General features: G+C 38.5%; 1 protein-coding gene across 5 annotated transcripts in view; it reads left to right on the top strand.

The window, feature by feature from the left end:
• SPOCK3 (SPARC (osteonectin), cwcv and kazal like domains proteoglycan 3) overlaps nucleotides 1–25,006 on the top strand; it is a 416,201-nt gene that overhangs the window by 367,277 nt on the left and 23,918 nt on the right. For 4 of the 5 annotated variants that reach the window (XM_075528014.1, XM_075528011.1, XM_075528010.1 and 1 more), the window contains one exon: nucleotides 15,696–15,815. The exons of the other annotated variant lie outside the window; for it this stretch is intronic. In XM_075528014.1, coding sequence (XP_075384129.1) covers nucleotides 15,696–15,815 — 120 coding nt within the window. The remainder of the gene's footprint in view (nucleotides 1–15,695; nucleotides 15,816–25,006) is intronic. 5 annotated transcript variants of the gene reach the window in all.

Genomic DNA, 25,006 nt, shown 5'->3' with positions numbered 1-25,006 from the left:
TACATTCCATTACTATTAATTCAGGATTCAACAGTTCAAACCATACCCATATTCTGCCCTATACCCATATTCTACCTCCCAGCCTCCCTCCCCCAGCCCTACTTTCTCTTTACCTTCTTAAGAATCATCATAGTCCTTGATACCCAAATTTATAACTGTCAACCTTGTAGTCTGTTGGTTATTCTTCCCAACTTTTTCTTCCCTCCTTTGGGAACCTTCAAAGTCTGTGTATTTGCTATGCTACTCTAGGTTTTGGTATTAATGTTTATAGCAGTTGTCTCATACAATATTTGCCCTTTGGTGATAGACGTCCTCCACTCAATAGAATGTTCTCCAGGTCCATCCATGCTGTGAGGTCCTTTGTGATTTCAGCGTTTTTTTCAGTGATACATTGTTTCATTGAATATACATGTCAAAGTTCTTTATTCTTCTACTGATAGATTCCTGGGCTTTTTTCCAACTTGTTGTTATTGTAAGCAGTTCTTTGGTGAACATGTGGATGCATACACATCTGTCAATGTTATATAACCAACAGAGGTATTGTGGGATCAGATGGAATTTCTGTTCTTAATTGTTTGATGTTGGACAATATCTCTTTCCACGGTGGCTGTATGTATTTCTAGGCCTATCAGCAGTGGATGAGATTTCCAGTCTCTCCACAGACCTCCAGCATCTGCTGACTTCTGTTTTATTGTTTGTTTTACTTAGGCTCTCATTATCAGTGGAAGGACTAGCTCATCATTGTTTTGATATGCCTCTCTCAAATGGCTGATAATTGCAGTTTTTCAGATGCTTTCTAGCCATTTGGATGTCATTTTTAGTGAACTCTCTGTTCATGTCTTTTGCTCACTTTATAATTGGGTTAGTCATTTTTTTTCTTATTGAGTTATTTTCATTTTCTGTAGATTAGCCCCTTGTCTGTTGTGCCATAGAACTTTTTCTCATCACAATTATAAATATAGATACTTTAAAAAATATTCTGAAATTTTTTGGACCTTTGTTCTCATACTAGAAGAGAATACTGAGTATTAGATAAAGGGAAATCTTTAAATTATCTAAAAATTCATAATAACCTACAAATAAAGTTCATTGAAATGGTATATTTTAAAACAAAAAGGAAGTGGCACTGTAATATACAATTTCTTTAACAAAATATCTTTGCACTTTCTGACCTGTTACCTATTTATGTCTTCACATTTATGTTAGCCTAATAGTAGTGGCATAATCAAAAGGAGGAAGATAGACAAAAAATGTACCCATATTATTTTAGATTCAAAAATAATATTTTATTTTATAAAAATACATTCATGAAAATTTAAGTAATTGTCTTTTAAATTTACTATTTTATAGCTTAGCTCATTAACACTGGGAAATAATATAAGCATTGCACCCATCTAGTGGCACCTTAACTTTATTATATGTATTTATCTAATAAATAATCTCAAAGGATTTGATCATATTAAAACATAATTATTCACTATGGCAAACTATAAAAACAAAAGATCATGTTAGGCTGGATTATCTAGAGAAACAAAAAGAGTGGCACTGATAAATCTATAAGGAAGAACTGTAGATTGAGTACTAATTTTATAACAAGAAGACATCCCAGCCCAGTCCAACTCAGGTCCATGGGTCTGGCGCTTCTGGAGCTCTGTTCAGATGCATGTAGCTGCAGGCAATAAAACAGAAAGTGAACTGAGATCCCAAGCTGGTGGGGGCAGAGTTGGTGGGCATCAAGGTCAGTGGAAAAGTGGCAGGCACTGACAATTCCCGGGTGTTGTCACCTCTGAAAGCAGGCACTGAGTCCCAGTCAGCCGGGAGGATGAAGGCACAGAAAGGAGACCTTCTAAGTGTCTGCCTTATAGAAAAGCCACACTCCCAACAAGGAATCATCAGGCTTGTGACCTGATTGGTAGGTTAGGCTCCACCCTTACATTTCTCCACAGGTACAAATTGACATGAAATCTAACCACAGCAGAGAGTTATAAATCATGCAGCATCAGATAAAACGGGTGCACATAACAATTTGCTATTGATATCCTGGCAAACACTTGAGATATTGGGGACTACGTTCATCCTGGTAGTTTTTGAAGGTTTGGTAGTTAGAATCCACCAATGCATCTCAGAAACAGTGCAGTCTTCTTCCCTGAAGATGATAGGCATGGGAAATTTATCTACCTGTCCTACTCTACATACTAAATCATCACATGCTGAACTGAGCTCAGCGACAGTGGGTTTGCTTTTGATTTCGTAGGAAATTCTAATATAAAGACATCTTTTAAGTTGAGGGAAATTAAAATGTGACATCCACTTAACTGTTATAGATTATTTATTTAAATCTCACTCACTCACTCATAGTGGCCATCGAGTCGATGCCAATTCACAACAGCTCTGCAGGACAGAGTAAAATTGCCCTGCGCCTTTCAAAGACTGGAACTTGTTATGGAGTTGACTGACCCATCTTTCTCTGAGGAGTGAGCAGCCCACCCTTTAACCCAAGACTCATTGCTACCTCCGCCATTCTGCCTCACAGCAACTCTCTGGGGCGGAACAGAACTCCCCCTTCAGGTTTCTGAGGCTGTCGATGTGGATGGCAGCCAACATCTCATCTTTCTCCCTCCGAGTCTTGGGGCGGTTCGAACTGTTTCCCATGATGCTAGCAGCCCACAGCGTAGTCCAGTGCACCCCCACAGCTTCCTAGCTAAATACGAGTGCAGTGTTCATGGGAAAAAATTATATTTCCATGTTAAAATTTAAGATAGTTTTCCTGCAACATTACTTTGAAAAAGCACAGGCATTCTCCAACTCTGGATTACTTTTAAATCCAGTGTAGATATATAAATGGATTAACAATTTCTTGTGTTTTTCTAATTTCAGTATAATAAAATGTGGTATTAGAGTGTTTTATGTATCTCTTTTACTCTGTGCGTAAGAAAATGGTTTACAAAAATAAAAGAGTAACCAAAATATAATTGGTTGCTATTTATGTTATTTATTGTAAGGCAATTTCTGAAACCTATATTGTGTACTATACTTTAAAGATTCTTCCATTTGTTTGATACTTAGATGTGTTGCTTTTGCGAAGGAGTCATTTAAAAAAATTATAATTGCTGAATGTTCTAGCCTTTGAGCTTGGCAACTTCATTTTCACTTCAGAGTAATTGTTTTAATGGCGACTAGAATTGATTGTAATAGCGGGCATTCTCTTAATAGCATGTAAGAGTAAAAGCAGTTCTTAGAAGTTTGCTGAATGAATTCATCTAGTTAAATATGCATTTTATTCTATCTAAGCTTTTACAACCTTTCTATTGCCATCAAAGATTAATCATGCAGTCTACCAGATAAATAACTATCTGAATGTGTCTGTATTACTTTTCTCTTCTATCAAATTTCATTAGACATATAGTTTTACTCTAACACAGATATAAACTTGACCAAAATTTATTCTTTGGTTCAGGGCTATGTTTGAATTACGTATCTGGTTAGGCCTGTATCATAGCATATATTTTCACTCTCTGTATCCTTTATTCGATAAGATAAACTTACATGGACATATTTAAGTAGCAATAGTATGAATGATAAGAACTTTATAAGAAAATGAGAGTCGCAAAGGAAATATAGAAAAGATTAACAGCGCAGTCTCCATTGATGTATCCATCCATCCATTCACACATTGGTACAGGATTTTGAAATCTTACTTATTATCAGTGTGTGTTTCTTGTGCATAAAATTAGGCATACATGAACAAGATATGACAAGTAGTTCTATTTTCCTTTTGTAAAGAGACATCCGCCTGCCCAAAAAGAAAGCCTAGAAGAGTAGGGCCCAGTTAGTTGTGTGGTGAAAATATTGAAATGTAACTGTGCTGCGTTTTGCGCTCCTCTGGTTGTGCGTTTGCGGTGATTCAAGCTCGTTGTGCCCTCATCCGACGCTGGAACTGCCGTGGTTTTCTCGTCGGTAATGAGCATGGGAGTGGGTGGGTCACTGGGTCTTTTCTGTGGCAGAACCTGTCAGGGAATCAGACCACTGGCTTTTGAGTGGCCACCTCCTCAACCTTTTGCCACCTCAAAATATGAAAGCATATTAAGAAGCCTGACTGTATATTCCAGAATTTAAATCTACATAGAAAATGTCAGCTCTGTTTTTATTAAGCTTGTTTGAGTGTGAAATGCTTTCTCATGAAACAAAATATAACTATTCTGCACATTTTTAAGGGATGTGGTTCAGACCTTGGGAAATGCAATAGGGGATTTGACTGTTTGATATCTTTTTAATTTGTTTCCCCTTCAAGTTAGCTTTATTGCTTTTAGATTGGACATCCTCAAACCAACTTGAAAACCCAGTGAGAAATTCTTATTCTTTTTTGTCACTTCCACAATATATAATTATGAATGATAGTTTTCAAGGGAATTTGATTTTCTATTTGATCCAAAAAATATATACAAAGATTTAAAATATACTTGAAAACACACAAGCTTGAAGAAGAGCTTACTGTATTGGGGGAGTATGCGTGAGGAGGCCCAATGTCCATCTGCTACCCTACTACTGAACCTATAAATATATGCACATAAGTCTATTTCCCCCATTATCGTAAATATATTTACATATGTACATGTCTGTATTTAGGCTTCTCTGTATGCACTTTGCCTCCTACTCCTTTTCTCTATTTCCTTTCGCTTTCCTCCCATCCCACTACCATGTTCAACCTTCATTCTGGTTTCAGTAATTCCTCTCAGTTACCTTGCCCTTGGTCACTCCCTTCCAGTCCTCCCCTCCCCTCCCTCTGGTTTTGAACCACTCGCTGTTCCCTTGTCCCTGGGCTGGCCAACACCTCCTCCCTTCCCCTACCTCCCACGCTCTCATGTCCCTCCGGGACCGTTGGTCCCGTTATTTCCTTCTCTCATTGTTTGTCCAGCCTATCTTGTCTAGGTGGACCTGCTGACATAGTAATATGTGCATACAAATGCAGATGGCTTTGACAGTGCCCAAGTGGTACATATGAACATGGCTCCAACAGCAGCAACACCGACACGCTGATAATCAGAAAAGCCACTAACATACAAAATTTACAAGGTAACAAAAAAAAAGACAAAGCAAAAAACACAAACAAACATTGCTAGTTGTTCAACGTCTGTTTGTTGGCCTTTAGGAGTTTTTTTCCAGATGAAACTTGTGAGGTGCCACGTCCTGACCCCAAAGTCCATCCTTTATACTCCCTCGGGATCTCTTTGCTCTGCTTCCCCCGCTGCTCTATTGCACGCCCCCAGTGATTGCCTCAGTGTGGTGGGGTCAGCTCAGTCGCACATCCCCCACTGTGTCTCAGGTGCTGTCCCATGTAGGGCCATGGGTTGATGCAGGATGTCACATCTCACAGTGTGGCCAGCTGTATAGTCCTCTCTGTACGATGGGCCCTTCTAGCTGGGCTATCGGCCTGTGGGCTTGGTGGGCCCAGGTGTGCTCTACTCTGTCCTTCCTCCTTCCTTTGTTTTAGCTTCCTTCTGGATGTGGTGTGGTGGGTCAGTTCCTTTCCCACACCAGACGATCTATTTTTTCTGTGGTATTCCCTTCGAATGTGCAGGTCAGGGTAATTCTGGTTTGGGTCAGTGTATGGTCCAGCCTCTTTGTGTAGTCCTCCGTACTTTACGTTGCCCTCCATGTTTGGTGTGTCACGGTGGGGTCCGTATTGCATGTTCCAGTTCTTGGGGACACAACCGATACTCTCTCCCGGGTGGGTTAGTACCCTGTTCCCCGCCATACCATCCACTCGGATTCTCCCCATCCCGGTTCTCCCTCTCCCTGCCCCACTGCTCCTTCTTTATGCTGGGCTCTCATGTACCTCCCTAAGTGTGGCCTGCCCTCCCTCCAACTATCTATGCTTCCCCCCATTTATTATGGGATGGATGTTTATTCTTCTATTTCTGTCATGCTGATTGTACTTACCTCAGGGGACTCATGTTGTACCTGTCCCTTTGGGTCTGGCTTACCTCGCTTAACATAATTCCTTCCAGCTCTTCCCATGAAATAACGTGTTTCATGTGCTCATCTGTACTTTTCAGTGCTGCATTGTACTCCATTGTGTGTATGTGCCAAAGTTTACTAATCCACTCGTCTATCGATGGAAACTTTGGCTGTTTCTAAGTCTTTGCGATTGTGAATTGTGCCGCAATAAACATTGGAAAGCATATGACTGGTCGTGTTTTATTTGCTGCTTCCACCAGGTATATGCCCAGTAGAGGGATGGCTGGGTCATAAGGTAGATCAATTTCCATTTTCTTTAAGTATCACCAGATTGCTTTCCACAGTGGCTGTACAAATCTACATGACCACCAGCAGTGAAGGAGGGTTTCTACTTCACCACAGCCCCTCCAACACTTATTGCTCTCTGATTTACTGATCTGGGCTAGCCTCAGGGGTGTTGAGTGGTATCTCATGATTGTATTGGTTTGCATTTCTCTTATGGCTAGGGACTTCGAGCACTGATACCCACCTTCCCGACATGATCACTGAAGACAGACGTGTGTGTAAGCAAACGGGGTGAAGAAAGCTGATGGTGCCCAGCTATCAAAAAGATGTAGCATCTGGGGTCTTAAAGGCTTGAAGGCAAACAAGCGGCCATCTAGCTCAGAAGCAACAAAGCCCACACAGAAGAAGCACACAACCTAAGCGAATACAAGGTGTTGAATGGACCATGTAGCAGACACAAAGGAACAAAAACAATCATTGTGTGATTACCTTCCTCACATAAACGCTAAAGGCAAAGGTGTCCATAAGCAAGTGTGGTGAAGAAGGCTGATGGTGCTCGGCTACTGAGAGATATAGTGTCTGGGACTTAAAGGCTTGAAAGCAAACAAGTGGCCATCTAGCCCAGAAGCAACAAAGCCCACACAGAAGCAGCACACCAACATGGGTGATCGTGAAGGGCAGAGGAGACCAGGTCTCAAACAACAAAGGCGGGGGGGAGGGGACCATATCACCGTGAATGAGGGGGCGTGCATGATGGAGACCCAATGCCCATCTGAGACAGCTGGACATCCCTTGAAGAGGGGTAGTGGGGAGGAGATGAGTCACTCAGGTTTCAGTGTAGCAACAATGAAACTCAAAACCTTCCTCTAGGTCCTGAACGCTTCCTTCCCTCCCAAATATCACGACCCCAATTCTACCTTGCGGACTGGTTATACCAGAGGATGTACAGTGGTGCAGTAGGGATCTGGAAACACAGGGAATCTAGGACGGATGAACCCCTCAACACCAGCGGTGGGAGTGGCGACACCAGGATGGAAGGGGGTGTAGAAAGGGAGAACTGAACTTGGGGATCTATGTGTAACCTCCTCTCTGGGAGATGGGCAATGGGAAGTTGGGTGAGGGGAGACACCGGGCAGTGTAAGATAAGATAAAGCAATTATTTATAAACTATAAAGGGAGCAGGGGGAAGGGGGGCCGGGGAGGGAGGTGGAGGGGTAAAAAAAAAAGGAAACCGAGCTGATTCCAGGAACCCAAGTGGAAGGCGAATTTTGAGAATGACAAGTTCAACGAATGTATAAGGGTGCTTTGCTCAATTGATGTATGTATGGATTGTGATAAGAGTTGTATGAGCCCCAATAAAAAGATTTATTAATAAAAAAAGAATTAAGCGCAAAAAAAAAGAAGAGCTTACTAAAATGTACAAAATAAATTTTAGGTAGTTTTAAACTATGGTCTATGACACCGGAATATGTGCACCAGCCATAGAACACCTACAAAATCTTTTATTTTAGGATACTTGTTTCATCTCGGCCAGGTGAAGGTGATGGCAACACTACAGACTACCAGTAGCCACTGGGAGCAATGTCAATTCGTCTCATCCAATGAAGCTAACTCTCCTTTCTCATGAGGATATTTACTGACTATTCATGGTTCTGTAGTCTCCCAAAGAATAGCTATTAAAATTAGTGGAATACTGTTCCCTCTGAAAATTTGTACAGTTAATCTGCACTTGTACAAAGAACAAAATTTGTCCTATATTCACTTAGGTTAGTTAGATAAACATATGTCTTTGCCTCTTCCAGAATGTAAATTTGTAATAATTTTAGGTATGGAATTTAATTGTCTTTTTAGTTGTATTATTCCTAAATATCATAGATAAGTTTAAGCTGTAATGTCATACTCCATTTACAGAAGAGATCAGTAGATATATGATGATTTATAGTGATTAAATTCTTGAATTTTTAAAAGTTTTGGTCCACCCTAATAGTAATTATTCTTACCCTGAGGACAGTAATGGATTTATCAGTTTTGTAGAAAGTAAAATATTCCTACCAAGATTGTCATCTTTAAGACACCTGTGTTGAATGTGTCTGTCCCTGTGTCACTTGGTTTCCTTCTTAGTTGTTCTGGCATTTCAGAGATACATTTTTATAATCTAAAATGTCACTGACTGCCAGCTTTAAATGAATAATTCATTATTACCATCCAAATGCATTCTTGGAGCATCATCCATTCAAGACATGCTTTCCAATGTTGGAATAAAATACCTCTTTGTGTATAACTCCTCCATCTTTATGCTGGTCATCAAAAGTAAGATTTTTATGAGTTATAATATTTTAAACCCACTTGTGAATATAAATGTTCTTTAATGGCTATAGAAATTGTGCATCATGTTTTGATAAAACTATGATTTGTAGCAATTCAGAAGATTCATTACACTTTCAAAATTTAAAATATATACTGCTTAAAATTTTAACATTGTTTTGATATACAGCACACACTGATGGAAATAATCATGGCAAGGAATTATTCTCTAAGATGTGTGTGTGTGCTGCTTGTATTTGGTACTAGTGCAGCAGAGCAAGGTCTCCTGGAATATAACAGGTCTAGCAGAAATCCATACCTATCTCTAAGACAACACCAGGAATAATTTCTAAATCAGTTTTCCATTTATGTAATTTAATTTAAATATATATTTATTAAATGATTATAATTTATGATTCTGTTATCCACACTGAGTATAAATCTATTTAAGCAGTGAGTACCAAGCAGTGTTCTCCTAAACTGCCAGTTATTAAATCTAGGGAAGAAGTTTGATTTCTTTTTCCCAGTTTTCATCACTACAAAAAATTAAGATAATCTTACCTTCTCAGTCTTGATATTACAATCAAGTTAAAAAATGTAGGGAGGGTGGGTTGGAAAGGGGGAACCAATTACAAGGATCTAAATGTGACCTCCTCCCTGGGGGATGGACAACAGAAAAGTGGATGAAGGGAGATGTTGGACAGGGCAAGATATGACAAAATAATAATTTATAAATGATCAAGGGTTTATGAGGGAGGGGGGTGCAGGGAAGGGAGGGGAGAAATGAAGAACTGATGCCAGGGGCTTAAGTGGAAAGCAAATGTTTTGAGAATGATGAGGACAGTGAATGTACAGATGTGCTTTACACAATTGATGTATGAATGGATTGTGATAAGAGTTGTATGAGCCCCTAAAATCATCTAAAAAAAGAAAATATATATTATTAAAAGCATTTCTTATTGTATGGAAGAAAAGTATTATATCTAGGATAAAACATCTATATAGTAGTGGTTTATATAATTCATCAAAAAATATGAAGAGTAGATATTAGTTAGTCCTTCTGGAAAAAAGACTATAGTAAACCACTGATGACAGTCAAATATATGTGGAGGGAGATATTTTTGATTCTACTCCACTCAAATCTTGGATGTATTTCCTGAACTGAAGGTTTCAGTACCCAGTGAAGTAGGAATTTTATTTTTCTTGTGTAGTCAGCAGAATATTTCTTATGTAACAGAAGTAACACAAATGGGTGACTATAAAAAACAGAATTTTATTTTCTCACAATTTAGGAGCCCAGGGGACTGAATTCAGGGCAATGGCTATTTGGGAAAGTTGTAGGTATATTGCATCTCTGTTGGCACCAAGGGAATACCCCTGTTTCTGTTTCTGGAGTCTTAACATTCCTCAGTTCTTTGGCGAGCAACATGCGGCATCTGTCTTCTACCATGTATTCTTGCTCATATCTGTGTTTATCATAACTCACTCTCTCTGCTTTTATTTTTTTCCCTTTTAGAAGAAATTAGTTTTAGGACATACCCATAACTGGTGTTACCTTGTTAATAAAATATAAGATTATATTGTGAAAAGTTATCAAATTACCTTTGTGCTACAATGCAGTGCCTGAGATAATACAAGTATAAATCCAAACCAAACCCATTGACAACCAGTCATTTCAGATTCTTGACAAACCCATGTGTGCAGAGTCGTGCTGCACTCGAGTGTATATTCAAGGCTGTGATCTTTGGAAGTAACCTCTAGACCTTTTTTCCCAAGACACCTCAGCAGGTTTCAGTCACCACCTTTCAGCTATTGGTCAGCTGCTGTTTGCATCATCACGGGACTCCTCTCCACAATATTCGGTGTAGAATTCCAACATATATTTTGGGGAGACAACACCAAACCATATAACCATCCTAAAATAATTTCCTATTTTAAAATAATTCAATCTACGTATTTCCTTTTTCCAAACAAGGCCCGTTTGCCTCAATGATAACAATGGCATCAGTGCCTTCTCTGTTAAGAAAAACTCGACTGTGATGTCTGTCTTCTGGAGCAATCTCCATGCTGGGCCATTGCCAGCTGATGTAGAATGTGTTGTGGTATATTCTGTAGTTTATTGCTGAATAAGATATCCATGATCTGTTTATAATTGGAAACAGGCATTAGATTTTAAGAAATATGCCTCCATTAAAGTCAAGAAGATAGGTTTTGATAAAGTAAGACAGGTTTTATTTTATTGTCTGCTAAAAATGGATTTTACTAACATGGTACATCTTTGCCTGAAGAGCATTTCATCAGTATAATCACAACTTAATGACATGGAAGTTTGCAGGCTTTGATTGAAGAAATGCTTGAATTGTTGGCTCTAAATTGGAGCATACTACATTGTTACTTCCCTTTGAGATGACTGGGTCTGTTTGCAAGCATAATTAAGATTTTGGACTTTGAAGTCAAATTTTCTGAATTCAAAACTTGCCTCTAATCCTGACTATCAGTTTTCTTATGTATTGTATTTGTTGTTGTACGGTAACATCAATTTTATTCCAATCACTACGACAATAGAATGAAACACTGCCACAGTCATGTTGACCCCATTATTGCAGTGTCGATCCACCTTATGACAAAGTCTCACCTGACTCTACGGAGCATTCTTGCGGTTTTCTTCCAGGCAACTCTGTTTGACCCAATGCACTTTCTTTTGACCCAATGCACTTGAGTTAGTTAGTTTATTGTGCCAACCTGGCTGATAAACACATATGGGCTTAATTGAAGGGCAGAGGGATAAATGGTTCGGTGAGCCTCGCCCTTCGAGTTCTTGCATTCTTGCTTTGTGATGGTCGCACCAGGGTATAGCTGCCTTAGCACTTCCCTGCTTCAGCTTGCTAGCGTGACTTCCTACAAGACATCGCCAAGGAGAAGCTGCATGGTTCTACCCTGATGCAGCCCTGGGTGCTAGAGCAGCCGTGTGGAGACCTCTGGCAATGCTGAGATGTTTACACACTCACTGACTTGACTTTCCTCCTGCAGTCAGCATCATTGTGTCTGTTTTGTGAGATGGAGGAGGACTTTGTGGATTGGTGTTAGATATATGGGTTAATGGGTTAATGTTGGACTTGTGGGCTTGGGCAGCACTGGGTTGGGATGTTTTCTTGATGTGCACTTAACCCTTATGTAAAATGCTCTCTTATACTTCAGTTTCTGTGGATTTGTTTCTCTAATGTACCCAGACTAATGCAGCATGTCATGTGTATTCCAAATGACAGGGTCACTGTAGGGAAAACGTAAGTGTTCTAAGACTGGAATATTTACAGAAGCAAAGTGCCTCCTCTTTCACAAGCAGAGCAGCTGATGATTTGAAGATGTGATTTGAACTTCTGACCTTTTGATTATCAACTTAAGGATGGCATCTATACTAGATTCAATAGTCTTCATGAACACCATCATTCAAATCCCAATTCAACTCTCTCTCAGGTTGTGTTCAGTGTTCCATATGTAAGGCTACTGAAAATGTCATGTGTCTTTGTCAAGCTAACTTTATTCCCCAAAGTGATAGCTTTGCGTTTTGGCACTTTGGGAGAGAGGTTTGTCTGGTTGAGGAGCAGCCCTGGTGGTGCCGTCCTGGAAGTGTTGAGCTGCCGAGAGCAAGAACTGGTTCACAGCCATCATCCACTCCATTAGAGGAAGATGAGCCTGTCTGTTTCTGCAAAGGTTCCAGAGCCAATGCCAACACAGAGCAACCATAGAAGCCGCATTTGCCTTTTGAAGCAAAAAAATCTTTGAGAGCAAAAAGCCTCATAAGGCTGCAGAAAGCATTTTGTGGTTTTGAACTGCTGGTCTCGTGTAAATGCTGATCTTATGTAACGCATAACCCATTATACCACCAGAGTTCTTCGGTAGAGTTTTATATCTTCAGAAACACTACGGAGCAATTCTATTCTGCCCAATGGTGTCACTGTGAGCCATAATAGACTGATAGGGGGTTTTGTGTCATTTGATTTCCACATGAGTACTGATTGGAGAGCCAAGTCAAATGAAAAGCCTTTATAATTTCAAATTTTATCCATGTATCATAATGTTGTCTATTTGTCCATTTTTGAGTCCTTTTGTTTATGTTGCATTCTAATGCTTCCACACTGAAGTCCGTAGTCTTTGATTTGCGTCTCTAAGGGTTGCATATCCTCTTTCAGCAGACAAGGGCATGTCATCTACATAGTTCACATTGTTACAGAATCTTTCTCCAGTACTGAAGACATATCTGCCTCCATATATTCCAACTCCTCGTAGTATTTGCTCAGCATGCACATTGGTTACATGTGGTGAAAGGATATGACATTGGTATGTGCCTTTCCTGATTCTGAAACCACACAGTGTCCCTTTGTTCTCTTTGAACAACTGGTTCTTGATCTATGTATAGGTTTTGCATGAGCATAATTGTCCTGCAGTTCTCAGTCTTCTCAATATTATCCATGATCTGTTATGATTCACACGGTTTAATCCCTTTTCTTAGTCAGTAAAACACTGATAAACCTTTCTGATATTCTCTACTTTCAGCCCAAATCGATCTCACATCAACAAGTGTATTCCACGCATCATGTCCTCTTCTGAATTCAGCTTGAATTTCCAGTAGTTGGTTGTTGATGTACTGCTGCAAACATTTCCAATTATATTCCGTAACATTTTACTTACCGGTATCTGAGATTTTAATAATTTTGAAAAAGGATATCTATATTCTGTTGGATCCTCATTCTTTTAAATGATCACAGATATGAAGCTCTTCCAACTGGTTGGCCAGTTGGCAGTTTTTCAAATGTTTTCACCTTAAAAAGTGAACATTTCCTGCCTTACATTCTTCTGCTGAATTATCTCAATGGGTAATCTTTCAATTCCTGGAGCTTCAATTTTATATATATAATGCTTAGAATGAAGCTTCAGATTCCTCACTCTATAACCTCATATTACTTCTCCAGATGGTTAAATATTAATCAATCGGTTTTGCTCCAGTAACTGTGTATATTTTTTCCATGTTCTTGTGGTATCACCCAGGACATTCAAAATTTTGCACATAGAACCATTCAACATTTCCACTCCAGGCCTGAAGTTGTCTTCATTTCCTTTAGTTTGAGAACTATCAAGCGAGTACTGCCCGTTGTGGTGCGCAAGCGTCCGGCGTTTGCATGTTTCCTGATAATACCCTGCCTCTTCTAGCTACTCTTGGAGAGCTTCTGTCCTGCTCTTTGGCTTCATCATTCCCGCCATTCTCTGTAACAACTTCACACTTAAGAGCAACTTTCAGAATCTCCTCTGATCTTCATGTCCAGTTTTTTTCTGTCTGTATGCCTTTTAAATGACCTTTTACTTTCTTCATGTGTAACATTCTTTATTTCATTCCACAACTGGTCTGGTCTTTTGTCATTAGTGCTCCATGTGTGAAATCCATTCTTGAGATGGTCTCTAAATGCAGATGGAAGATATTCCAGGTCATATTTTCATTCTTATAACTAGTATTCTGCAGGCAGCAGTCTGTATACCCACATGTATATTTACAGCCTCATAAACCCTGACTTACTGGGCTCTGCAGAGGAAAGGTAAGTTAGAATTACTTCTATGGCAGTGTGTTAGATTTAGGATTTACTTATGTCCATTTTCTTTCGTTTCAGCTTCAATTTGCAGATGAGTAATTGACAGTTACTTCCTCTGTCACTTCCTGGCCTTGGTCTGTCTAGTTCTAGTCCGCTTCTCTTTCCTCCCTCTCCATACTCCACCCAAAGACACAAAAGTACTTCTCATGCTACTCTTCAGAATTCTCTAAAGAATAATGTTTTTACTAAGGAAATTATCTAGTATTGATTACACCTCGATGTAAAGAAAACAGAAATTCCCACAACTATACCAATAATCAACAATTGGATAAGAGGGCATGCTATTGAAGTTGTTAATGATTTTTGTTTTTTGGTGGGGCCAGAGGTTCTCAATGTCAATGGAGGTTCCATTCAATAGATCAAACAATATTTTGCACTGGGAAAATTTGCTGCAAAAGACATTTTTAAAGTGTTAAACAGGAAAAAAAAACCATTTCTTTATGATTCAAGTTTGCCTGAATCATTTTATAGCATTTCAATTACTTATGCATAAGAAAAAGGAATAAAAATGAAAAATTGATGATTTTTTACTGTGTTGTTGACAAAGAATATTATATGTATCATAGGTTGCCTGATTATTAAACTCCTCTTAAAATAAATGCAGCCAGAATGCATGCCCTTTAGAGCAAAGATAGTAAGACTTTGTCTCATATACTTTGGACATATTTTCAGAAGTGATTAGTTACCGGAGAAGTGCATGCTGTTTGTTAAAGCAGAGTTACAGAAAGGAAGAAATGCTCAGTGAGACAGGTGGACACAGTGACTGCTCACTATGGACTCAAACAGTCACAGCCGTGAGGATATCCCAGGACTGGAGGTGGCAGGACGAGCCAATGATTCTTCCTGTTGTACACACAGTCACTAAGACTGACTGGATGGCCCCTGACAGCAATAACAAATATTAAAGTTTGCCAAAACCTACATTCTTATAATAGAAACATTATATAGTTTATGTACTTTATATATTTTTAAATATAAAATTATATAGCACATCCTATTCTTTAAAAATATACAAATCAATATATATTTATAATTGTATAATTGAGCTTTTTTAGGTATATTGAATATACAAATGTAGAATTCTAAATCACAGCAGACTATAGCAGACATCATCAACAATACATTTAGAAGCAGTTTTCTTAGATTTGCATTTCTTAATTGACCAGATGAATGACCATCTCACTATTATAACAGTGCTCTGTAAAAAAATTTTCTGACTCAATCAATATGATGTCAACAATAGGGATCCTTAATCAGGTGATATATTTCAATGAGGAATAGAAGTAGAATTTAAAAGATATTTATTAAGTCATAGATTATCATTATATTACCTATTTTGTTCAATTTACTTGGTGTTTCAGGAAGATGAAAAACAATTCTTTTTACTTTAAATTTTATTTTTCCATTTTCTTGTGTAATTGAAGAAAAAGCATTGGCATTTTGCTAAGATCCTATTCAAACGATGTGTGTAATATATTTCAAAATACATATTCTCTCTGCTTTTAGCATGCAGTGACCTGGAGTTCAGGGAAGTGGCCAGCAGATTGCGAGACTGGTTCAAGGCCCTTCATGAAGGTGGAAGTCAAAAGAAAAAGACAAAAGCTTTGCTGAGGCCTGAGAGAAGCAGTAAGATCTCTCTGTTTTGTGCATGCCTTTGCCTTTTATATGGAATTGCATTTGCAATTAATTTTTCAAATCTATTCATTTTCTTATAACTTTTATGCTTAACAAAATTAAAAGCATACCCAGAATATTTTGAGAGGAAATAAAGCATTTGGACAATACTGTTAAAAGAGGAATGCTTCTCCAAAGACAGCATTTGATTTCCAGTTGAATTGAAATAATAGCAATGTTCATTAGTATTCCATTGGTAAGGGATGGAACAATACAGAAAATGCAGCCATAAATTTTGATGTGTTTAGATCTTTAGAGGTCCCTGCTGAGTTCAAAATTTTAGATTTTCCATAGTTGCATTGAAAACGTATCTAATTTTCCCAACCAAAACTGTGTATAATGGATGTGCATGAAAAAGAAAATGAAAAAGATTTTCAATGACAAACTCTGAACCAAAATAATGAAACAGATTGAAAAACCAGAATCTCATGTTTCTAAAATGACTATATGATTATCTCTTTAATTCACCATTTTTAAAACTCCTTAGAGAGATACAAATTAATGGCTTTATAAATTGTTCAAATTATGTAGTTTTATTTGTAGAAAAATATCTATATATGCATAGAAAACAGGATGGTGAAACACAGGCTAAATTTCAGGACCATTTAGAAGATGGAAGAGATTGCTCTCAGTTCAAGAAGAGGCAGTGGGACAGAAATGATCGGCAACAGGTCTTTTCCGACAATGTTCATTTCACTCAGGGTGACCTCTATGGTTGCTCATGACACATCTTGTTCACTCATTCACTGTAATACTCAAAGAGCACCTTTTAATGAAATCACATCAAAGATGGCACAGTCTCTATAATTTCCTAAAACACCTCACTTGTTTTCTTCAACAGATTTTCTACAATCATAAATATTTTCTGTTAATTTTATGTTTTTAAATAGTTCAATATGGGGTGAAGTAGAGCTGTTGCTTTCATATATAATAATTGTCTTGGAATATGAGATGATTCTGCATATGTATTGTTCCTTAAACATTTCAGATGGAATTAAAATATTTCTTACCTGGTAGACTGGTTTCTTTCATGTTTGTCTTCAGAATTATTGACTTACTTTTTGCCTAGTTTTCCATGCTTCTTTGCCTGAGCTTATTTAATAGACCCAACAAAAAAGAATATTTCATCACTGAATCATGAGGCAAACATGTTTGGATCATGAAAAGATCTTCCAGACCCATAGATTTTGGTTTGTATTGGGCTTCCGTTTCTTGTCATTGATATTCATCGTCTGTGCTCCCAGCACTACTTTCAGGGAACTTTGCTTGCTTGCTCTCACATTTCTCATTGGAGCCTGAACTTAGACTAACAGTCTCTGTATGAATTGGAGGTAGATGATCAGAAAACTTGTACAATGTTGCCTGATTAATTGTACAAATCCATAAGACATCATTTTTCCTTTTACCTCTTTAAACATAATAAATGTCATGAGACTTTCAAAAGAATAGATTAATCACAGTAAGATCTTTAGGAGGTGAACATTTTTGAACAGTAAAGGAAAACAATGGGTTACAGTTATTTTTAGTGCTTGGAAGATTGAGTGGCCATGTAGGAACAAAGTTACAAAAGCTGCTATTCATTAAAATAGATATGAAAAAAGATTGGCTTCATTCATTCCTGGCATTTGTACACTCATTGGGTCAGTGTTTCTGACGTTGGCATCTTTACTATTTGACCTTTCAACATCAGACTCTCTGTCTCCTTCCCCGTCTCTATTTTCCCCTCAGAGTATTGATCACTATAGTGGCATAGTGATTATGTGCTACACTGCTAACTCCAAGGTCAGTAGTTTGAAACCACCAGCCACTCTGGAAGAAAGACAGGCATTCTACTGTGAAAAGAGTTACAGTCTAGGAAACTCGACGGGGGAGTTCCACCCTGTCCTGCAAGGCTGCTATTGGTCAGAATCGACTTGATGGCGATGAGTTTGGTTTAAGAAACATACTACATAGGGAGCCCTGGTGACGTACTGGGTTACATAGAGGAAGCTAACCCCAAAGTCAGCCATTTGAATCAACCAGCTTCTCTTTCAGAAGATGAGCCTTTCTCTTCCCATTAAGATTTGATGTCTCGGGAAGCCAAGGGAGCACTGCTACGCTATGAGTCTACTCTAGGGCGGTGGGCACAGTATACAACATACTCAAACTTGATTTTTTTTCATCTCTCACCACTACAATCCTTCAAATTCATTGAAGGCAGAAAATATTAATTAATTACCACTGCATTACCACAACCATATTTAACAGAATTTTTATACATAATTTTCACTAAGTGTGTGGAATAAATTACTAAAGCATATAAGCCTTATGTTATGAATGTAAATACTGTGCTGTGTGAGACAATTTATGCACTTATTGGCCTAGGGTTTATAATTTACCATTTTCATTGTTTTATCAATGGAACACGATGTCGTCAATTTTGTATGGCTTAAATCTCATGAGAAATATTCCAAGTACTATAATTTGTCAAAATATATTTTATATTATAAATGCTAATGGACGTTGCTAAACTTCTCTGAAAAACAATTTTAGATTTTCAAATTTATAGCAGCAAGGGATCAGAGTAAATTTTTGTCTGCCCCGTGAGTCCACTCGCAGCTCTGTGGGAGAAAGATGTGGCAGTCCACCAGGATCAAGCTCAAAACACAATCAAACAACAAACCTGACCTACTGCCCTTGAGTCGATTCTGACTCACAGGAAGAAACCCTAGACAGAGTTTCAGAAACTATAAGTCTGCAGAAGCTGACCCTGAAGGAATGCTATTTTCTGATTTTGTGTTTAGCTGCTAAAAGCTTATCCCAGGGCACTCCTTCCTTTACTTGACAGCCTTTTGGGAACTGGAAAGGAGGGTCTACTATATCTTGGAAGCAGGGTTTCTGTGGGTTGAAATTGATCCAAAGCCAAGAATATGGTTTTTGTTGCTCTTTTTAATAACAATATGCCTCCGACTTTCAATTTTATTATGTTCCCTTGATGTTTTTACTCACAATTTTATTTTCAATCTTTCTCACTTCAATTTAAGTGTCTTACTTGCAAATAGTCATGATTAGGTATGGATGTTTAGTCCAAGATGACATTCTAAGGCATTTAGTGATATAATTTAATTCAGCCAATGCATATCTAATGCGTTGACAGATACACTTCATATATATATAATGTTGTATAGTTAACTTTATTTTTCTGGTTCAATCATGTTAATTTCATTCCTCTTGAATTTTACAGTAAACTTATATTTTCTAAATATATCATTATTATTCCTTTCATCGAATTTGGACTGCTAACCTCCAGATCAGTCATTCAAACGCAACCACAGCTCTGTGGGAGAAAGTTGTGGTTGTCTGATCTGTAAAGATTAACAGTCTCAGACACCCTAACAAATAGTTGTGCCCTATACATGACCTCCTGACGGGAAGGATTCCATGTTTGTACCTGTGTATTAAACGGAGAGGTTAATACAGGGAGAAGGACTATAAAAGCTAATTAGTCCACTCAGCAGTACAGAGGGCTCAGTTCAACTCACTTTCAGGGAAGTTACTATAATGAAAGTACTTCAGCTCACAAGGCCTGAGTCCAAGATCAAGAAAGCAGACAGCCATGTCTTCCCTCAGACAAGACAGAGTCTGCCTGCAGGCAGGAGACAGCAGAGTGGGTCAGCAACAGTCAGTAGCACAGGAGCTTAGCAAAGTAGGCCCCTTGGGTTCTTGAGCTCAAGCTGTGCACAGAGACAGGTTCCACCAGTGGCATGGCAAAAGCAGGTCTCAAAGGAGCCTCAAGCTCTAGCGGCAGGATCCATGGGTTGGCTTGGCCCACAGGTAGTGTAGCACACAGATTGGGCCCAAGAGCTAGCTCAAGCAGCAGCACTCTGCTTCAAACACCAGGGAGTAAGAGAGATTAGGTTGCCAGCAGTCTTTATTTATCTTGGTTGCCCTCCAATTAAGCTGCAGCCTGATTAAGCTCAGCCCACATGTTCATATTGGCTTATTTGGCACACTAAGCCTGTCACAGTACCTATTTCAAAGAATGGTGAAATGACCTAACATAATGAACTAATTATAGATTAATAACATTCATATCACATGCTTCAAAAATCATTCAACAACAGCTGTAGCAGTACATTCACAGGGCACTGCCACAGCTTCAGACTGATTTCAAGAGAGGATCTGAAGCAAGGGATACAATTGCTGATGTCAAATGGATCTGGACTGAAAGACGAGAATACCAAAAATATGTTTATTTGTGTTTATTGACTGGCATTCAACTATGTGATCATAACAAACTATGGATAGACAGCTTCATTGTGCCCATGTGGAATTGTACATAGATCAGGAGGGAGTAGTGTGAACAGAACAAGAGAATACTGCATGGTTTAAAATCCGGCATCTAGCCTGCCACCTTAATTATTCAATCTATATCATGAGCAAATAATCAGAGAAACTGGATTATAAAAAAAAGAATGTGGCAACAGGATTGGAAGAAGCCTGTAATACACCAATGACATGCCAATGGTTGTTGAAAGTAAGGAGGACTTGAAGCACTTGCTAGTGAACATCAAGGATTGTAGTCTTCAGTGTGGATTAAAACTCAATGTAAAGAAGAACAAAATACTCACAACCTGGCTGTTGTTTGTACTTTTGTGCATAGGTTGCTATATTTTGGAATCAAATTGATGGCACCTAACAACATTAAAATATAAAACAGAGTATGTTAGGCACAACTTCAAGCACGCACAGATTTGCCCCACCAAATGAAGTTCCAAAGGAAATAAGAAACAGACAGCACAAAGGGACAGTATTTTCCTCCAGAGCTGGCCAAGCTTAGAGCCGGTGCTGTAAAATTGGACATTTAGCCTTGAGAAACCTTGAGAAGAAAACACTTTTCCCTTAAGCTAATACCTATTTGTGGTCTTTTGGGTATAGCAGTAGTAGATCTAGGGGAAGTAGATACTGACACTCCCCCGAGTTGTCAATAGCTCTCTTCACAGGGTTTTTTTTTTTTATCATTTGGAGTCCACAGTGGTCTTCACCACCATCATAGCCCACAGTGAAATCTCTATATCAATATGAGCACATATGCATGCAACCATTTAGAGTTAATTATGTACAGAGAGATTGCTACATTTTGAATAGTGAAAATAACTTACATATAAAGAGTATATGTATCTGTATGGATATTTACATACACAGACAAATAATCCGTTCAAATGCATAAGCAATGGAGCACAGATCTATATTTTCTGTTTTTGTAGATATAAACGCTTAAATGCCAAGGAATATTGTTTGATATTTGTTGTTGTTCTTTTTGTGGAAGACCATGGAATCAAATGGATCACCACCTGGTCCTTTGCCACACTCACAATTGTTCTTTTGTTTGAGCTCATTGTTGCAACCACTATTACGATTCTTCCTCTCAAAGATCTTGCTCTTTGGGGGAGGGCACTCTATTTTACCAATGATGATGTCCTTATCCAGGTAATATCTCCTGACAACATGTCTAAAGTAGATATGAAAAAGTCTCCCGATCCTTGCCTCTAACAAGCATTCTAGATGTATTTCTACCAAGACAGACTGGTTTGTTCTTTTGGCAATGTTCTTCAGCAGCTTTATAAATCAAGTCCCTGGATTCTTCATCGATCTTCCTTATTCAGTGTCCAACTTTTAAATGTATATGAGGCCATTGAAAATGCCATGACTTGGACCAGATACACCCTAGACCTCAAAGTAATATCCTTGCTTTTCAGCAGTTTTAAGAGGTCTTGTGTAGCAGATTTACCAAATGCAATATATCATGTGTTCTCTTGACTGCTTCTCCCATGAGCATTGATTATGGACCCAAGCAAGACAAATAATTGACAACTTCACTCTTTTCACCATTTATCATAATGTTACCTATTGACTCATTTGTGAAGATTTTGATTCTCTTCAGATAAAACTGAAGGCAGTCATCCTGATATTCATCCTCAAGTACTTCAAGTCCTCCTCACTTTCACTCTGCCAGTGAGGTGGTGTCATCTGCGTAGATCAGGCCTTCCTCTAGTGCTCATCTTGCATTCTTCATGTAATTGAATGTCTCTATTTGATCCCCATACTGATTTAATAAATAAGGATCCAACTTTGATGTGCACCTCTCCCAATTTTAAATCATACAATATGTCCTTGTTTTGTTCACAAAACTGCCTATTAATCCATTTATAACTTTTGTCTGAGCACAGTGATGTGCTCTGGAACTCCCACCTTTCTCAAGCCTATCCATAGTACACACATCGGATTTCTTTGCATAGCCAATAAAACATCAATAAACACTTTTCCTGGTGCTCTCAGCATTCAGCCAAGACCTATCTGACATCAGCAGTGATACCCCTTGATCCTGTCCTCTTCTGAATCCAGCCTGACCGTCAGGTATCTCCCTGTCAACATGCTGCCGGAGCTATTGTTGAATGATCTTCATGCATGTGATATTAATGTTATTGCTCCATAGTTGATAGAATATGTTAGGTCATGTGCACAAATATGGACCTCTCCCAGTCAGTTGAACAAGTAGTGTCTCCCAGATTTCTAGGTATAGGGATGTGGGTGCTTCCAAAGCTTCGTCAGCTTTTTAAAATATTTTAACTGGTATTGCATCAATTCCTATGCCTTTTTTGTTGCTTTTCCTTCACTAATTCCTTCAGTGCATTTTTATCTTCTTCCTTCAGTACCATTGTTTCATGATCATTTATTACCTCTTGAAATACTTGACTATCAACTGGGTAGTTTTGGTACAGCGACTCTGTATTCTTTCCATCTTCTTTGATGGTTCTTGCATATTTCAACCTTGATAGTCTAGGTTTAATTTTTTTCTTCCATTCTTTTAGTTTAATATATGCTGAGCATCTTCTTCCTTTTTGTTGTCTAACTCTAAGACTTTGCACATTATATTTATTTATTTATTTCATCATAATATTTGATTATTTTTTGTCCTCAAGCAGCCCCTTGAACTTTTCTGCTCAGCTTTTCACTTCCTCGTTTGTTTTGCTTGTTTGGCTACCTGTGCTTTGACAAGGTATCAGGAGAGGCCAGGTCCTGGAAATGCAGAGGGGAAGCAGAGGCCCAGCACACAGAGAATGACCCTTGACCAGATAGATTGTCACAGTGGCTACAACAATGGGCTCAAATATAAGAACAATTGGGAGACTAGAGCAGGACCAGTACTCTGTTCTGTTGTTCAGAACTCTGGGTCAGAACTGATGGGAGTGGACCTAACAACAAGAACAGTCTATGAAGAAGAACAAGTTTCAGAGTTTCTTTGGACACCCACTTTGACCTTCTCTGTCTTTCCTGTGTTTCTAATGACTGTTTTATTCATATATGATTTACTTAATGTCTTCCCACAACTCATCAGGTGCTCCATCATTGGTGTTCAGTGTGTTAAATCTGTTCTTGAAATGCTCTCAAAATTTAGATGGGATATAATCAATGTCGTACTTTGAGTCTCTTGAACTTATTTTTTATTTCTTCTGCTTCAGCTTGAACTTACAGATGAGCGATTATGTGCTCCGCCGTCAGTGCTGAGCCTAATTTCGATGCTGTGATTATACTTCTCTATTGTTTCTTCCCACTTAAAAAAACCCACTGCCGTCTAGTCCATGCCAACTTATAGTGACTCTAAAGGCCAGGTAACAACTTCCCCTCTGTGTGTTTCTGAGACTAATGAAATGGAAAGCCCCGTCTTTCTTCCCCTCAGAAGCTGGTGGTTTTGAACTGCTGACCTTGTGGTGAGCAGCCCAACATATAAGCAGTGTGCCACCAGCGCTCGCCTCACCACCAGGGCTCTTCCCACAGATGTAAGCAAGTTGATTTCTGTATATTCCACTTGGAAAGGGCCACACATGCATATTGTGTTTTTGAAAAAAGGTATTTGCAATGAGTTTACATCAGTCTTTCAAAACTATGCCATGCTATCTCCAGATTCATTGCTGTAACTAAGGCCCTATATGCCAACTGCTGCACCTTCCTCTTTGTTTCTAGTTTCTGAAGTCCAATTGCCAGTAATTAGCAAAGCTTCTTGATTGCATGCTTGATCAGTTTTGCTCTGAAGACACTGGTAAAATTATTCAATGTCTACATCATTAGTCTTAGTGGCCATGGGTAAATTTAAATAATAGTTGTATCAACTAGATTGCCTTGTGTCAGATTAACATTAGCCTATCACAGAAAGCATTATACAGTAGAACCCTGAACACAACTGCATCAATACTCAAGATAATTGGATTTCGACATGAAATGTCGAAAAAAATTTGCATCAGAATTCAAAGCATCAGCTTCAGCCCGATTCATGTGATTTTTGTAAACAATAGCAGTTCATGTTTCAGTCACTCAGTGTTAGTTCGTTAGTTGGTATTGTTAGTGGGCATTGTTTAAACCTTTTGCAGCTGTGTCCCAAGCATTTTGCTGTACTTTTCTTAGTTTTTGTGGCTCCTTGTACTGTTTATAGAGAAAAAAAAAACAATGGGTCATAAGAAAGAGTTTTTTGAAGAGAATCATCATGATAAGGAACTGTTGTTTTCAATATTGTTGATCATAATTTAGTAAACCCTTTTAGAAAACACTTAAGGAAATGCCAGCAGCAGATCACATTAGATAGATTTTTTTTTTTTAAGAAAAAGCCAGCCAGGTCCTAGTGAAAAAGGGAAAAGAAGGGGAAAAAATTCCTGAGCCGCAGCTCCCAGTTGATTTGATGGAAGGGGATTCCCCTTCCAAACATTGACTCTCTCTCCCTCCCTCCTCTCTGCATCCGAGTCCACAGATCCAGATCCTCATCCATCTCACGGTATGAGCCATAGTGTGGTTGTTAATTTTTTTTTAATGTGGTGTTTCTTATTTAAATCATTTAACTCTTAGCTTATTTACTTTGTATAAAAAGGCAAGGTTAGGGTAAAAACTTAGTGGTCGAGAACAGATTCATCATTTTCAGTTATTTCTTATGGGAAAAATTGATTGGAACTTGACCGCATCACAGCTTGGCATTCCTTCTACAATGGATTAATGCCAAGATCCGGGGTTCTACTGTCCTTCAAGATAGATATTGAGATGTCCTTTTTAACTAATAATATAAAACCAGTCTCTCATTCCAAGAATAATGAACCATTAGGATTTTCTTTCCATGT

This window comes from Tenrec ecaudatus, chromosome 12 (assembly GCF_050624435.1).
Source record: "Tenrec ecaudatus isolate mTenEca1 chromosome 12, mTenEca1.hap1, whole genome shotgun sequence".
NCBI lineage: Eukaryota > Metazoa > Chordata > Mammalia > Afrosoricida > Tenrecidae > Tenrec > Tenrec ecaudatus.
This window is presented reverse-complemented; position numbering and strand designations above follow the sequence as displayed.